The sequence below is a fragment of the Nelusetta ayraudi genome, unplaced genomic scaffold (genome assembly GCF_046127955.1).
Source record: "Nelusetta ayraudi isolate G7.1 ecotype Tasmania unplaced genomic scaffold, CSIRO-AGI_Nayr_v1 ptg000135l, whole genome shotgun sequence".
In the NCBI taxonomy this organism is placed as follows: Eukaryota; Metazoa; Chordata; class Actinopteri; order Tetraodontiformes; family Monacanthidae; genus Nelusetta; species Nelusetta ayraudi.
This window is the reverse complement of record NW_027466185.1, coordinates 15,937,291-15,954,442: the sequence shown is the minus strand read 5'-3', so window position 1 is coordinate 15,954,442 and position 17,152 is coordinate 15,937,291. Positions and strand designations below refer to the sequence as shown.

The 17,152-nt window shown below is 41.6% G+C and overlaps 1 protein-coding gene across 3 annotated transcripts in view; it reads left to right on the top strand.

The window, feature by feature from the left end:
• LOC142905016 (septin-7-like) overlaps positions 1-16,080 on the top strand; it is a 31,221-nt gene extending 15,141 nt beyond the window's left edge. For 2 of the 3 annotated variants that reach the window (XM_076051477.1, XM_076051479.1), the window contains exons 4-14: positions 4,977-5,077; positions 5,395-5,529; positions 5,777-5,894; positions 6,943-7,035; positions 7,429-7,525; positions 10,544-10,595; positions 10,957-11,082; positions 11,623-11,643; positions 13,483-13,618; positions 13,911-14,056; positions 15,072-16,080. In XM_076051477.1, the coding sequence (XP_075907592.1) occupies positions 4,977-5,077; positions 5,395-5,529; positions 5,777-5,894; positions 6,943-7,035; positions 7,429-7,525; positions 10,544-10,595; positions 10,957-11,082; positions 11,623-11,643; positions 13,483-13,618; positions 13,911-14,056; positions 15,072-15,108 (1,062 nt within the window). In that variant the 3' untranslated portion in view covers positions 15,109-16,080. The remainder of the gene's footprint in view (positions 1-4,976; positions 5,078-5,394; positions 5,530-5,776; positions 5,895-6,942; positions 7,036-7,428; positions 7,526-10,543; positions 10,596-10,956; positions 11,083-11,622; positions 11,644-13,482; positions 13,619-13,910; positions 14,057-15,071) is intronic. The other variant, XM_076051478.1, reaches the window with a different exon arrangement.
• Positions 16,081-17,152: the final 1,072 nt, after the last annotated feature.

Here is a 17,152-nt window from a genome sequence, read left to right as displayed (position 1 = left end):
GATGACACCAGCATGGCTGTCTGGCGGCGCATCTGTGATGCACCGCTTCATCGAGCTCTGCTCAGAATTCGGTTTTCTTCTCTCCTTGTCCCAGCACACATGCAGCTGAGGAACTTGAATTATTAACGGGAGCGAGTCCTCCTCCCCAACACTAGAGGGCGATATGAGTCTTTTCAGCGTGTTCATTTCCGGTTAACCTTTCCTCGCACAACAACAAAACAACCAGAGCGAGACACAACACCGGTGTTATGCCCAGATTTGTCTTCAGTGTGCATCAACATGCTTCAGGGTGTTTACAGGCGTAGCAGGAGCCGTGTGTGTGACACACTCCCAAAAGATTTGTCAGCGAGGTTTAGGAATATTGTTGCTTTCGTACAACCAGCAGATCTTCTTTTCACACCAGACTGGTGTTGAGCGCCACAGCAAAGCCGCAACAGTTCAACACAGCACCAAACTTCTGAGCTTCTTTCTTCTTTCAGGCTCCTCTTCCAGTGTTGTGCTGCTAAGCTGTTGCTCGGTGTACTTTAGATTAGTCTAATGATGAGCACCCTCCCCTCACCTGCTTCTTGAGATTTACTACTATGCCCACAATCTCCCCTTAATCCTGGCAAAACACAGAGGGGATCCGTCTGCGCTCGGCCCACTGCTGCTTCCAATTTGTTTACCGCCACTGGTGCAATATGTCGGCTCCTCTGAAAAGTTTACAGGAGATTAATGTGCTGTGTGTGCACTGGAGTGGGTTTCCAGACTGGCTGTTTAACCCCTTGCAGGGCGAGGAGCCATATCTGATCGTTTCCACAGGTGTGTTATTACACACACTATTAAAATTGTAAGATTATTCTGTCATCAGTTTTACATGCACGTTAAAATAATAATACTAATAATAAAAAAGTCTTATGTGGACGGAAACTTAACTTTGACTATGATTTATAAGCGGGGCCACAGGTCATTTCTCCTTGCAGCCATCAGGCTGTACTACTGCACTCAGTGAAATCATCTTCTTAACCACCTTACATTTCATAAAGCTGCAATGAAACACTTATTTATGTCAGTGTTATGTAGATAACTGTAAATAATCCAACTGTTCATAAAATGTAAATGTCTTGTTTGTCCTTTCTAACTCTATCATTTCTTTTTAATTAATATAATTTGCCTTTTATTTGCACTATATTGTTGCTGTAATGCAATTTCCCCAATGTGGGATTAATACAGGCTTCTGTTCTATGTAGTCGCTCATGAAAAATGATCTTCTCATATCCTGTATCATCACTATCGGCTTCATGTTTAGCTATTTCTGCCACGGTGAAGACCGTGGTGACATGATAAGATTTGAAGATAATTCAGTCATACCTCTTGCATTGAACAGATCAGTCACTAAATTAAGTGTCTCATTTGTTTCCTCATGTTGCCGGGAAACAATAGGACATAGCACAGAATAACACAGAATAGTCACACGATGATGGAGAGAAAGAAGATTCCAACAGAGTGCGACTTCACACGCATAACATGAGCTTCATCAGATTAAAGCTGCAGTTCAGCTCTGATATTGGCGAACGTGTCATAACCATGTATGGTCACCAGGGGACAATGTCATTTATTGTCTTTGTTAAACCAAATGGATTTCTCCAATGTGTTGGTATTGATTATTTTTTGATTATAGTGAGAGTTTGCAGCCTTCATTAATCAACAGCAAAGAACATCATGTTGTCATGATTTTGCTAGTAACTGCTTTGACTTTATCGACAACTGTTCGCCCTCTCTTTGGTACCCACATGTGATCCTGATATTGTACCTTCCATCTTCATTCAAACTCCAAAATTCAAATAGCTTTTATAAACAGTTATGTAATTGCAGTTTTATAAATATTAAAATTAATGGTTGAACATTCAATAAAAGAAGAGATGAATTGGTTTCAATTAAAATTCAGAGCAAACTGGTTTATTTCCATAGTCTTGTTACAGCCTGGTGTTGTTATTCCCATTATTCCTTGTCTGCAGTCTCAGTAATTGGCATGTCTGTGGCTTGACTCATGCTGCTCCGCATTAGAAGAGGAGACACTGCTGAGTTTGCTGTTTGCACAGCAGTCCTCTACTTGAAACTTCAAAGTGTGTGGTGTAACACCAGCTCTGGCTGTGTCAAATAGACTTTGTCCTTATTTTCTTCAATGAAAACGTGCAGTGTGTTTTGTTTTTTTACATATTTGGTTGTTTTTTGCGTTTTTCAGCTAGTTTTTATCTAAAATTAGGTTTCATCCTAAACCCGGAATTAAATACTGGTTTTCTCTCTCTTTATTTTTTTAAATCTAAGTGTCACCTTAACAGCCCAGTAGCAACTCTGCATGTCAGAGGTCAGTTTAAAGAAAGCCAGTGGAATACTTGTTGGTGGGTGGGGGTCAACAGTGTAGAACGGGGCTGCCATTAATGTCTCAGGTTGCAGCAGCCTGTCTAATAGAATGAAGTTTAACCAAACACAAAGCAAGAAACTCTGCATCCAATTAGGTCAACAAATTGATTATGGCTTAATAAATGCAGCGCTTACAGGTCATTTTTTACTAAAAATGATTCACACTGGTGCGTTCACTTGTCCCTAATTCAAGCTCTCAAGATCAAAACCTACATAGACCTTCTGCAGAACGTCCTGTTTTGATAAGGCTCTACACTGGGATCCACTTAAAAGTCCTAGACTTGTGACTGGTACAGGGTAGAGTTTACTCTAGACCAGGCATGGGCAAACTACGGCCCGGGGCCCATATGTGGTCCATTAAACTTTTTAATCCGACCTGCCGAAATTATATCAATAGTCAGTCAGTCATAAAATAGCTGTATTTCATCTGTTTTTTCAGCACTTTCAATAGAGTTAAACACAATGGGGCTTCAAAGACACTGATTTTTTTTTTTTGTAACATTTTTGTTCATTTTCAATTGACATTAAAGCAAAATCTACATATCCCATGATATATTTTCTTTCTTCTATGGTAAATGGACTGCACTTACTGTATATCACACTTTCCAGCACCTTCACAGTACCCCAAAGCGCTTTACAATGGCCTCTCATTCACCCATTCACTCACATTCATACACCAATGGGTGGCTGCTGCCATCCATGCAAGTCGCTGCCAGCCCCACTGGCAGCAATTTAGGGTTCATTGTCTTGCTCAAAGACACTTCAACATGTGGACAGTTGGAGCCGGGATTTGAACCGCCAACCCTTCGATCATCAATTCACAACCCACCTCAACCAACTGAGCCACAGCTGCCCCTCTTCTATGAGGCGTCACCAAAAACACTCGATCCATCTGCTCCTGATCTGCTCCTGCCCCACCAGTCAAACAGTTTGCCACCCCTGGTCTAGACCACTGGGTAGTGCTTAGAGAAAGGAGTGCACTGATGTCTTTTGTCTTACTTTAATGCACCAAGACAGAACCATTCATTTGGTGGCCTGCAACCCCTCCTGGAACCTGTTCAGATGTGTCCGTCAAAGCAGCCGTACTCCTCGTCCCCTGCCGCTCCTTCTCACCTGTCACTCCTTTCACCAGCAGGGATGTAACACATGCCTAATACCTCTCCAGTGAGCGATCCAGTTTCGCCATCACACCTACAGGACACGGTGCCCCCCAAGCTCCCCACCCTGCTTCATGTTCACCCAATAGCTGCTAGTTAAAATAACGGATCGAGTTGCAGCTGAGAATCAACAACGATTTCTTATTTTGACGTTGGCCCACCTGGTGACAAATCACAGGGCGTGAATGGTAGGTGGTTTTACCAGCAACTAGTTGATGAAGTGATTGAAATGGCTGGCACAAAGCTCAAGAGAGGGAGAACAATCTGTGAAAGCAATGACAAGTTGTTTGATGTTGAGAATACTGTGGGTCTAATGAGGCGGTGGTGCACTGCCACCGGGAAGGTAATTAAAGGGCATCTCTAGTTATTGTAGTGCAACAAATGTGGTTTCCTGAGGGCGTATGGCTCTATGTCTGCTGGGGGGTTCCTCACTGCTACAGCACAGTAGGTCTTCCGATCACGTGACGTCAAACCAGCAGTTTGTTAAACTGCTTCTCAACTGGTCTTTACAAAACAGTCACTACAAAGTTTATTGAAAGGTTAAGTGTGTAAGTGGAGATTTTTAAAGAAGAAACAGTGACGTCAAGTAGTAATATTTTAGATTGCAGTGCTCTTTTTTACTTAAGTCCCCTTAGGGACTCTGTACCCTCCCTCTCCTGAGATTACCAGTGAACTACGGTTGGTCTGCACATCCCAACCTGCATACCTCGTCCACGTTCTTCTTCATTGATTTATTTGATGACGCGAGCGTTCACCCTGAATATGAAATCCAGCTGTCAGGCAGCTGGATTTCCGCACCAGGCTTCCTTAGAAATATGGCGGTGCAAGATGGCAGCTAACTGGGAGCAAGACCCTTGGAAAATCAAATTACTTTTATTGTACTGGTGGTATGCATCTTTATTTATGTATTTATGGGCAGTATGTTGAGCTTTTACCAATACAAAAATCCTAAATTAAGCCAAATTTTACACACTGGACCTTAAATAAAATGTCTCTTAGCTGTCAAAGGCTGTGCGAACTGGACTGCTGTCACTTTGTATCATCACTTGGACGGTTCGAGCGAATGCTTCTGATTTGGCTGACTTGGTTTTGCACAAATGTCCTGATTAAATCAAAGTTCATCCATCCGCCGATCACGAGTTGCGCCTCAGCTTGCTGATCAAAGCAGACCTGAAACTTTCCTCATGTGTTCACAGACAACTTTGTTCTCCACATTCTTTATCTGTCCAGCGCGACACACGGATCTCTCGCATCATTTCTACACTAACAAAGTAACATTAAAAGGTCATCGAGGGCGTGTGTGAATATTCCAAGTTTTCGTCTTTGTGTCATGATTTTAATTTACCCGTGAACTTGAGGATGAACTGCGGAATGAAAGGGTTTGGACTGACCTGTGTTGATGCTTGTTGTGGGCAGGTGGAGCAGTCAAAGGTTCTCATAAAGGAAGGAGGGGTCCATCTTCTGCTCACCATTGTTGATACACCTGGCTTTGGTGATGCAGTTGACAACAGTAACTGGTAAGCGCGGCCGTCACTGTCCCTCTGTCCAGCCAGCAGCATTGCCATGATGTCTGTTTTCAGATTCCATTTTATTTATTTATTCTATTTTAGCTTTGTGAGTTCATTATTGACCGGATCATTGGAATTGCCGCTACTGTGGGCTACATAGCATCACTGTTTACCATGAAGATCCTTCATTGAATTGTCAATACCATCAAATGTTTCACCATTTTAAACAAGTGAACTGGTTAAAGTAAGAAAAGATGCTGGTAGTTTTGACAACAGCATCCATTCAGCTACATTCAATTCTCATGCGGATCCTGTGTCTTCCACAGCTGGCAGTCTGTCATCAACTACATCGATAGTAAATTTGAGGATTACTTGAATGCAGAGTCGCGGGTCAACAGACGGAAGATGCCAGACGGCCGGGTGCATTGCTGTCTGTATTTCATCGCCCCATCTGGACATGGGTAGGTACTGCATGATCAATGTAAGCTTTTCTTCTTTGTTTTTATTTTTTTGAATTGTCTTTGGCATCCAAAAGACAACAACCAAGAGACAATTTTTTTTTTTTTCTGCTTTCTGGTCCATCCAGATGTTCCGTTTAAGGTCAGCCGAGTGGTGAAACATGACGCTAAGCCCACAGCTCGCTCCGCAGCTGTGTACTGATGGACTAACCTTTAAAAATGACCTCCTTTCTCTCTGCTTCCTCCCCAGACTGAAGCCCCTGGATATCGAGTTCATGAAACGGTTACATGAAAAAGTCAACATCATCCCTCTCATCGCCAAATCGGACACAATGACTGTTGAGGAGTGTGTACAGTTCAAGCACCAGGTCTGTGTGTCCACCACGTCTGAAGACATTAACACGTCGTAACAAGTCATCACATAAACTGTTCCAAGAAGTATCTTCATAAATAGCTGCACATTTATCATGTTTTTGAGAAAGTTACATTTGAAATGGTTGCTTGTTGTGGCTCAGGATGTACTTTTCCAGAAATGTTGCACAGATCTAAACCTGGCTGACATTCTAATGGGTCATTCCAAATGAAATAAGTAAATAACTGCATTGAGGAAGAAAGAAAAGGAGTTGTTGGTGTAGTCTGGCTAACAATCTATTGAAGAGGACTGCAGCGTATTATCTGAGGACATCCTCCCTCTTGTCTAAGCCCAGAGAACAGTTGGCCTCCACTAATCACATAAATTAAATCTACTTGAAACGTGTCTGTGCACAGAAGTGACTTGTTACTGCAGCGTTCAGCATTCAGACAATGTTGCCTTGTAAGATTGATCTTGTTTGAACTTTAACAGAAAAAAAAGTATTTAATTGACTTTAATCATAGGAATTTTATTGATTTTAGATGAGGCTGTTTTGTTTTTTTTTGGACTAGTTGTGTGTTAGCATTGTGTTGCCTTTGTGTGCCTAAGTTGTTTTTTAAGATCTAAAATTCTAAAATTAAATTGGATCTAAAATAATGAACCTGATCTAAATTTAAAGTTGTGAGCCTTTAAGAAGGTTGATTTTGAAGATCTAAAATTCAAAGCCGTAATTTTTGAAACCCAAAGTACCATTTTGTCTTTTATCTTTTGTATATTTTCTCCAGGAAGTTCACATTCTGCTGTTTTGCATCGTCTGCAGCATGTGCAGCTTGCTTGCCACATTCTTGTATCGCAGAAAATATTCAAAGTAGACGTATCGACGATGCACCAGGTCACCGTTTGCACACGCTGCGGCGCTGCTGCTGGTGTTGGGTGGTGCGTCGAGTGAACAAGCGGCTGCATCGTGGACTCCCCTCCAACAGTGACCGTCGATCTCCGTGAAACTGTTTGTTACCTCTCACACCGTTTCCTTTTGTTTCTCTTCTCCCCCCTCCCCCCTGCAGATCATGGGAGAAATTCTCCAAAACAAAATCCAGATCTACGAGTTCCCTGACACAGGCGATGAGGAGGACATGAGGTTAGCCAGGAGAATCAAGGTCTGTTTGTCCAAACTGGAGCAACCGCCGAGAGCCCTTCTGCCAATTTCTCTGTTTTTTTGTTTTTTTTTAATTATTATTTTATTGTGCAATAGGACAATACAGTCACATAGACTGAGAGTGATGAACAAACAAAAACATTGATAGTATAATGAAAATGAATGAATGAATGAATGAATGAATGGTTGAATAGATGGATGGATGAATAACCAAAGAGTTTTGCTCTTTCTGATTGATGCCCTTCATCCTTTGCGTGAAACTGTGTGCGTGTCGGGTCTTCGCTCTATTTATAGATGTTGTGTGTGAACTATGCAACAGTTGCACTCTCCCTCACCCCCCACCCCTCTCTCTCTCTCTCTCTCTCTCTCTCTCTCACTCTCCCTCTCTGTGTAGGATCGTTTACCCTTGGCCGTCGTTGGTAGCAACACGATCATCGAGGTCAACGGGAAGCGAGTGCGTGGACGGCAGTACCCCTGGGGTGTGGCTGAAGGTGAGAGGGCAAAGGTTAACTGATCCCCAGCTCGTGATCCCCCCCCCCCGCGCCCTCTCTTTCCCCGACAGACATGTAAACACACCATTTCCACGCTTATTGAATTATTGAGCGAGCGTCATGTGCAAGTGGTTTGCAGAGCAGTAACGCAGTCCATGTGCGCTTGTTTGCTTTCATCTCAGTATGAAGCGTTTGCACGTGCTGCTATCGACGAACTGCGTCACAGTCTGTGACAGTCAGCATGACAACACACAGCGTGCAGCAAAAGTCCTGACAACTGCTTGTTTTAATGTAGATATAATTAGAATTTTGTTGTTTTACGCGTTATAAATCATCAGAGTCTCAGTGCCGAAGTAGTCAGGAACTGGTTCAAGGTTCAAGGTGTCAATCCTACAGTATATGTAACATACACAGACCATTGAAATTGTCGTACTCGGCGGCCACAGTGGAAGGATAGCATGCAGAGAACAAGAGAGCAAAAAAGTACAAAAAGGTGTAAAACTGGATGGATGAGGCATTTTGTATCTCATACAAAAGGTTGAAGCCTCGTATTCAAGGAACAATTCCGGCATTTAAAGCAAGAAATCGCAGCCAAAAGCGCCTCAAAGCAATTTCCACAATCAAAGAGAAACCAACTGATCCCTCTGACTCGGGAGGATGATGACCATTTGCTTTGACCGAAAAGGACCGAAAAGGAAATACGAGAGAAATTCAATTTTTCTTTTTTGTTGTTTATTTCCTATTAATTAAACAAGGACTTCACTGTAGATAACAGAAATAAATCTGTGTACAGTTACTCTATTTGTTCACAGGGGTAAAGTCTGCCTTTACCCACATAGTACTGATTTTTTTTTTTTTAGATGCCTCTTATAAAAGGCTGTCCCATACACTAATGCTGATCATAACTAATCTTTTGACATGTGTCATGACAGCAGAAATAAACTAAGTAGCGTGTTTATCCTATGAACTGAGATGGATTCAGGCATCCAGCATTCTGTCCTGATATTTATTTATATAACTGTGGAGTGCCTTCAAAAACACCAACTGTGTCCTCCGCCGGCCTTTCAAGTCCTTCATTCAGACATTCCAGTGACATGAGAGATGACTTGTCGTCGACTCTCTGCCTCATTCACTGCGCATGCCGTGTGGAGATAGACCGGATTCAACTGAAGAAGTGGAACAGAGTCAATTCCCATTGTGATGACAAATGTAAACAATGCTGTTGAGCTATGCAAACAAATGAGGACAATCACCAGCCTGCCAGTAGTTGGCAGACACGCTTGTTTTTCCTCAGTGGCCACAGGCCTTGAACCTATTGCAGGCAGTTGCTAATAACATTATCATGACATTTAAAGCTGATAAACGGTTGATTAGAGCAGTTAGGATGTCGCTGAGTGATTGCAGAGGGCTGATTTTATGTTTCCAACATTTTCACTTTATTTTCTTGATAAGTCTGCCGTCATTGCAGCATGTTAGTGCATTTACTGGCCAATTAATTACAGTGTCCCATTGCTTAAAAAACGCAAATATTAGTAGGTATTGTAATATTTTAAGTAGTTCGTAAATTACTAATCTTCATTTTCTTTCATTCACCGCCATTTCTGTTGAGAGAAACTGTTGTGCCATAGCTGTGCAGACTGCACAACCAACCTTAAAACACACACTGGATACTACTTTCTTAAGTACCATGTAGGAGGACTGTGGACCTAATAAAGTGGCCAGTGAGTGTATCCTGCCACTATGATATGTACATTACCAGTCAAAAGTTTGGCCACAACTTTTTTTTTTTTTTTTTTTAAATCTTTACAATTTTCTACACTGCGGATAGATACTGAAGACATCAACGTAATGAGCAAGATATACAGAATTGTGCAGCAAAGAAAAATGTGTTCAATAACTCTAAATATGCTTAAATATGTGGTGTTAAAGTTATTTATTTAAGGAAGGTCAGTAACTTAATGGTTTTAACTTCGTGGTAACACAGAAAATCAACTGCTAGCTCAGCGTACAGGGGGACATTGTACTGTAGCCGTTGGGCGGCTAGTAGCAGGGCTGCTATAAAAGCGGTTTGCCACCAGTGAGTTTTAAAATACCGCGAGTGTTTTTGGCTCACACTCAGCGTAAATATGGAGGGAAGGAGGGACGGCAATGCGAGCGATGCGAGTCACTCTCAGCACAGCGGGCCACTACGACAGAGACATCAGAGAAGGGGACCGTGTTGACGGTTAGCTGTAGCAGCGACACCAGCAGCGGATCCTGCTGCCACCTGCCGGTAGCTTCTGGTACTGCAGCGCGCCTTCAGCCCGCCCTCCAGCAACTCACAACCGGCGATGTTTATGTCACACTCGCTCCTTTTATTTTACTCATATGGTTTTGCAGTAAAATTTATCGACGACTGTTTCTCTCTGTGTTCAAACCCTCAATGAAAGATTATATGTCTAAATTCTGTTTGGAAGTACTTGTGGGTTTGATGAGCTCCCTTATTTAGTTTCCCAGTGTCTCTGTGCACTGATCAGGATTCATCAATTTTGTTATACTTTCATTTGAACCTGACAAGGAAATCAGATTTGTTTCTAGTTTGTTCTACTGTTATTTTCCCCATTCTGTATACTATAGTATATAGAATTAGAACATATTTGTATTTAGCCTCGTTCAAGTGCCTAATTTGAGAATTGCAGCAATCCCATGTTAAAGTTGATTGAGCGAGGAAAAAGGAAAATGATCCCCAACTTCTCCAATTCTGAGGGAGAACATTGGAGTTATGGAATCCCTGTCATTTCTGCCATTCCCGTGCCATTTCTATTTGTACTAACCAATTAACTAGTCTGACTTGTCTCAGTTAAACTGTTTGTTAGTCTTGTCCCTTTGAATGCTTGTGTTTTGTCCCCAGTGGACCAAATTTAGCACCGACGCTCCATTGAAAGACCAGTATTGTGTTTTTACAATTTAGTTTCAACTAGTTTGCTGATGTAACAAGTGTGCCAATGGTTTCAATCCTCTTATTTTTCTGTTCTGCAGTGGAGAACAGTGAGCACTGTGACTTCACCATCCTTCGAAACATGCTCATCCGGTAGGTCAACTGTCAGTCATTGACTCCTCAGTTAGTTGTCTTGTTTTTATCACTAACTGCAATCCATGTGTTCAATGTAATTAATCTCAGATGAGTGCTTTGCTATGGACGCAGTGTATTGCCATTATCAGTTGTGACTTAAGCTGTAGGTGTTGCACAGCTGTGCAATCTTAAAGGTTCAGTGTCAAGTATTTGGAGATTTTGAAAAAGAAACAGTGACATCACGTGGTTACCTTTTAGATTGCACTTATTTTCACTTTGTTTCAGTTATTATTTTTTAATAAATTTTGTTTTATGCAAATGCTTTGACAAAAAAAAAAAAAAAATCAACATCAAGTAAAAATGCGTTTCTGTTTTTCAGAACCCACATGCAGGACCTAAAAGATGTGACGAACAACGTTCACTATGAAAACTACCGAAGCAGAAAACTCGCCGCGGTCACTTGCAACAACGGGGACACCAGTCAGAGCCGGGGACACCTCACCAAGTAAGTTGATGGACCTGACGCACCTGAGGCGCGTCTGACAGGTGTCGAGAACGGCTCCATTAACACTAACACGTAGAGAACCGACGTGGATTTGGAAAGTAGACCTCCACAGTGTCAGAATTCCCCCTGAAATTTGCCTTGCATCTGAGACACCTGTTTCTTACACCAACACAAGATCCCCACAAAGCATGACAGTAACTGCTACTCCTCAAACGGAAAATGTGTCGGGTCGGACAAAATCTTGCCTGCCAGGGACGAAACTCTTTTAGCATATGCAGCTTTAAAGATTGGCTCGAGTGTTTGACCTGCAGTCTTTGAGCAGATACTAATCAGTCTCACCAGTTGAGCTTGATGTTGCACTGAGAGACAAAGCGGCGCTAACCCCACCGCTGACTAACCCCTACACTACACTACACTACACTACACTACACTGCACCAGGACTCTAATCCAAGCTGCGGTCAGGATTCACCTGCTGACTCTCACAGCCTGACTCACGGTTGACCACTGCATGCTAAGTATCTGTGCGTTTTGTTTTTTAGACCTGAGCCGACTGGAGAAATGTAAGTTTAATTGCATTGCTGGAAAAAGTGGTGATTCCTCACTCCCTTCACTCACCTTCTCCCCCCCACACCCATGGCTCTTTGTGCCTTTGTGCCTGTGTTTCATTCACCTGCACCTCGGGTGGATGTGTGTCTTGCACCATCAAGATGATGCTGCAGCAGCTTTCATGTTGTATGTTGTGTCTTAAATCACTCACAACTCTTCTTAAAGTCTCAGCTATTTTGTTGTGTGTTGAAAGTGTCTTCACCTTCACGGCTGGTTATGAACAGAAGTGAGCACAGGTAGTGGTGGGTATAAAGCAGGGGTGGGCAACTGATTGGTGGGGCCACAGTGCGTTCTACAATGTGCCAGAGGGTAGCGGAGCAGCAGCAGATGGATGGAGTGTTCTGGTGAGCCACCTCATAGGAGGAAACAGTCTATTATGGGATATGTAGAAAACACGATGCTTTAATGTCAATTGAAGAAGAAGCAAAGTTGCAACCAAATCAGTGTCTTTGAAGCCCCACGGTGTTCAGCTCTTTATTGAAATGACTCTGAAAACACTGAAAAAAATAGATGAATTACAGCTATTTTATGACTTACTGACCAATGAAATCATTTTTTTAAATTTTTGCTGGCCGGATTCAAAAGCTTAAAGGCTGGCATTAGGCCCCCGGGCCGTATTTTGCCCAGTGCCTGGTATCAAGGCATGAGCAAAAAAAAAAGTAAACAGAACTTATGACAAGTTTCACTGTGGCAGTTCACAGTGTTGCACCATGTTCTGGTTCTTTTGTTCTGAGAAATGTTGGAGTCGATGTTGGCAAAAGTCGTAAGTGTAGTCAAAAAACAAATTGTACAGTGCATTTGAAAAACAAAAGTGATAACATAAAGACAAGCTCAAATTGCAAACAATTTAGTGGCATTACGATTTCAATCAATCATTCAAACTTTATTAGTTTAGCACCTTTCATATATAAAAATGCAACCCAAGGTGCTTGACAAAAAATGAAGGGAAAATAAAAGTAATAATAAACATCATTTAACAGAAGTGCAGAAGTCCTCCCCCTTTCCTTCCAATTTAGCTAATGTGCACATTCACATTAACATAGAATTACCATTTACTAGAACGACAAATAAAACTAGAGTTTGTTGCTTTTATAGATCAGTGAGCTTCCTAGTTGTCATGTTTACACCCACTGAGAACATTTCTCATTCTGCTATAGAGGAGAAACACGAGTTCTGACAACCTTGAGGTTTGTTTGTTTTTTTTGGTTCATTGTAATTCGATAAATAAAAATAAAATAGGTTTAAGGATGAAGCCATAACCAAACTTTTAAATTCAATTGTGCAAACACAGTTCTGGCATTTGAATGTCAATGCTGCATTTGGTCCACTGAGGATAAAACACAGGCATTCACAGGACCAGACTATCAAACTCAAGGTGATCAACTTGTTTGTCCTGGTTTGTATTTTATTTATCACCATAATAAAGTTTTAATGTCGCTCTATTGCTGTCTACCAGCCAAAGTCCAGTGATGCGCCGCAGGAAGGTGCTTTCCCAGCACGCCAACTCGTCCTGGCGTTGTTTGAATTGTGTGGCGTCAAGCCGAATCTTCTGGTCCAGCTTCTATCTTCTCTTCCGTGCTGCTGCTGCTGCTGCTGCTGCTGCTGCTGCTGCTGCTGCTGCTGCTGCCTCTCTGGCTCCAGCCCTCGCTGGAAGCTGCTGGCTGCTGCTGGTGGCTTCCAGGGACGGTTGGCATAGTCAGGCCTGTCTCCTCCTCCTCCTTCTCAGCTTCACTGCTCCCCTCTCTAGCACCCCCTAGTGTGCCGCCTGTATGACCTAGGTTCTGTGTGTCCAGGAGTCCTCTGGCTCAGATGGAGGAGGAGCGGCGGGATCATGTCACCAAGATGAAGAAAATGGAGCAAGAGATGGAGCAGGTGTTTGAGATGAAGGTGAAGGAGAAGCTGCATAAGCTGAGAGACTCTGAAGCTGAGGTAAGACTGTGTGTGTGTGTGTGTGTGTGTGTGTGTGTGTGTGTGTGTGTGTGTGTGTGTGTGTGTGTGTGTGTGTGTGTGTGTGTGTGTGTGTGTGTGTGTGTGTGTGTGTGTGTCCAGGCTGCTGTTACTGCTGTTAATATTGCTGTTACTTCGGTTAATATTGCTGTTACTGCTGCTGCTGCCGCGTGCATGCACGTTTTCAACATGCTCATCAAGTTTTGATTGTCTGTTGTTGTTCGTCTTTGTGCTATTTTTGACCCCCTGACCTTTGACCACACTGTCCCTGCAGCTCCAGCGGCGTCACGAGCAGATGAAGAAGAATCTGGAGGCCCAGCACAGAGAGCTGGAAGAGAAACGGCGCCAACTGGAGGAGGAGAAGGCCAGCTGGGAGACCCAGCACAGGATCCTGGAGCAGCAGAAACTTGATGCCTCCAGGTGAGAAAAATACTGAATACATACATAACACATACTTCAATGTCTAAACTTGCAGCTAATAGACCATTGCAATTGCATTTTAATGTTGACTGAACTATCTGGTTGATGCAATGTATTTTATAAGGATTACAGCAAAAGGTTCAAAAAGTGCTTAGAAGACAAGCGACAAAGTTCCTGAATATCATAAAGAATTTCAACATACATAAACCACAAGAAAAACTACAAAAAACAAAGTGTTGTGAGACAATTGCATAAGAAACACTGAATATGTTTAGTATTAAGTCTTTATCTTTTTATCTTAGAATTGGAAATATGCTGCCGGTTATGTTTATCAAGTAAGACTTCTGCAAACAAGGTGTTGAGTAACACAGTTTATCACACAACATCTTGATCTATTTGTTTCATGTTTATTTGTCTTAAATGTTTGGCAAGATGGACGACTGCCATCGTCTTAAGTTTTGGAAGACAGTGACCTTGAGCCTGACATTGAAATTGAGTGAACTTGTATTCTAACACAAGAAGGACAGGAGTGCAACTGACGCAACTGTTCATGTGGTAACATGCATGTTAACAATCATATTGAGGATAAATATTAATTTCCATTAATAATGCAACCTAATAGTTACGCCTATAAAATCACTGAGTTCTTCATCCATAGCATACAACAAATATTTATAATTCTAATAATATAATAATATAACAGTTTTCAAACAGAAAACGGAGTATATGGATAGATACATCTCATTTCATATCATATATGTGATGTATCACATATAATAAACTTTTTTTATTTGTACCTATGGCCTATTAATATAATATGAACACATTTGCCTCATGTTTGAACAAGTGCATAAGTGGTGGGGTTAAAGCCAATTATGTCACTATACATCTGTACTTCTCTGCTGTGTTGAATGAAGTCAGTGTGAGTTCTGCAGCAGCACTGTGTTGTTTACACATCATCTGCCATACAAGTTAATGTAGAATATTAATGCTGTTATTCTTGTATTTTTCACAGGACCCTGGAAAAGAACAAAAAGAAGAAGATATTTTAAAAACTCCAAGCAACCGTTCTGACGTTAAGGTCTTCATTGTGTTTTTTGTTTTTTTTTGCCAATTTGCCAGCCCTGATTGTTGAGACCATCTGCCAATCAACAGCATATTACTGTGTAATAATCAAGTGAAAGGTGGAGGTGGAGGGGGATCTTGTCTAGTGTGAATACAATGAAGAGCTCTTTGTTCATCCATAAAGTGTCACTGCTCAAGCAAACGGCACAGGAAGGGCAACAGGAGAGCAACAGCGCCACCAGCAGGTTACATCGTCTCCATTCTCCTGGTGGGGAAGGTGGGACACTGCACTCCTCCTCCTCCTCCTCCTCACTCCATCCTTCTATTGCCAAAAGAACGAAGGAGGAAGTAGCCTCTTACTCCCTGCACATTGGTGGACTGCACCGGGCTGACGCTCACCTCAGGCAGTGTTCATTCATTCGTTTGCTCGTTTTTATATGCAACAATGTCCCTTTTCACTCATTTCGTTATGACATTTAATATTCTCCCCCTGTCCATCTCATGTAATGGAAATGTATAAATGTGGTCTGCAACGTTACACCTATACTCTCTCTCCTTTTGTTGTGCGTTGTTTGTTTGTTTACGCAGCCGCAGTTAAAAACCAAACTTGTACTCTGGACCTCACTCCACCTGAGTGTAATATTTAATTAAAAAGAAAGTGCTTATGAGGATTTACTAGAACGCCTTGCGCAGATTCTGCACAATCAAGTAGTTTGTTTTTGTATTATTATAATTATTTTGTTCAGGGGCTGAACATGGAAAGCATGTTTTGATGTTGATCATGACAGTAAGTGAAAGGCAGTCAGTCGACTCATTGACTGGACTGAACTGGCTTTCTTTACGTGGCACTTAGCACTGTGTTGGTGTACTGCGTCTGTATTTTGTTTTTTGTTTTTTGTTTTTGAATTTGTATTTTTATTGTATAAAGACATAATAAAGTTGTGGTGGCAAAAACCCCAGATGAGTTGTGATGATTGGAAATGTGCTCACTGTGTAGCTGAGTGGACGTGGTGTGTGGTGAACGTGCAGCTGGAAAACTAGATTAGAATTGGGTTCGATGTCAGTGAAGCCCAAACTACTGCTCACAAGTTTTGCTGTGATGCATCATGTTCCACCGTTTAGTGTTGATAAAAGCTGCAGCAGGCGCAGCAGCTGGTATTCAGGGATGGAGTTTACAGTTTCGGTGTTTGCTTAGTATTTAGTATACAAAGTAATATGCAATATTGTAGTATTTACTGTGGCCTTTTAAATCAATGAGAGGATAATTAACCCAGCAATAAATGTTCAATATAGTGTACTGCTGGGTCTGTGTCATGCAATTTACGGATATTCTCACACAAAAATAAAGTGATTTTCTTTTTTTTTAAACTGTTTTAAATTTCTTAAGCTGTTACATTCTGATGTGGTTACCAAATAACTCTGGTCCGAAATAAAAAATAATTTTTGAAAAAAGAAAAAAAACACAGCTATTTATCTCCCAGCAGATGGCACCATTTGACCACTATGCGTACCTGTGATTGGCCTGTCGCTTACCAAGCGTTTCCCCATGTGTTTGCGGTTCTGTTTTTTTTAATCGATTTTTTTTTTTTTTTTTTGCAATATTTTTGTTGAATTTTTTTTTTGTTGAGTGTATATATATATATATATATATATATATATATATATATATATATATATATAATCGTCCAAGGGTAATACAGGTAACTGAAAGCAAATATAAGCCACCACCAGCCCAGCCCCCGCCACTGCCAGTGTATTACATCATACAGAACCTGCACTGAATAAGAAATAACTGTAGAAAAAGAAGAAGAGAGATGAAAAAAGAAAAAGACAAAAGTGTAGCTGCTGTCTAACAGTCAAGTATGAAAGTGATCCACAATCATTTTGGGAAGGGTCCCCAAGTCTTGGAATTTTCCCTTTGAAGGCTAAAGGGAATATCTCATGTCTTCTGGTTTTGATTATCCTGCCACCGTTTTGTTGGCTGTTCGGCCGCTGTATTGCTGTATAGCTGTTTCTACTAATAGTTTGTGC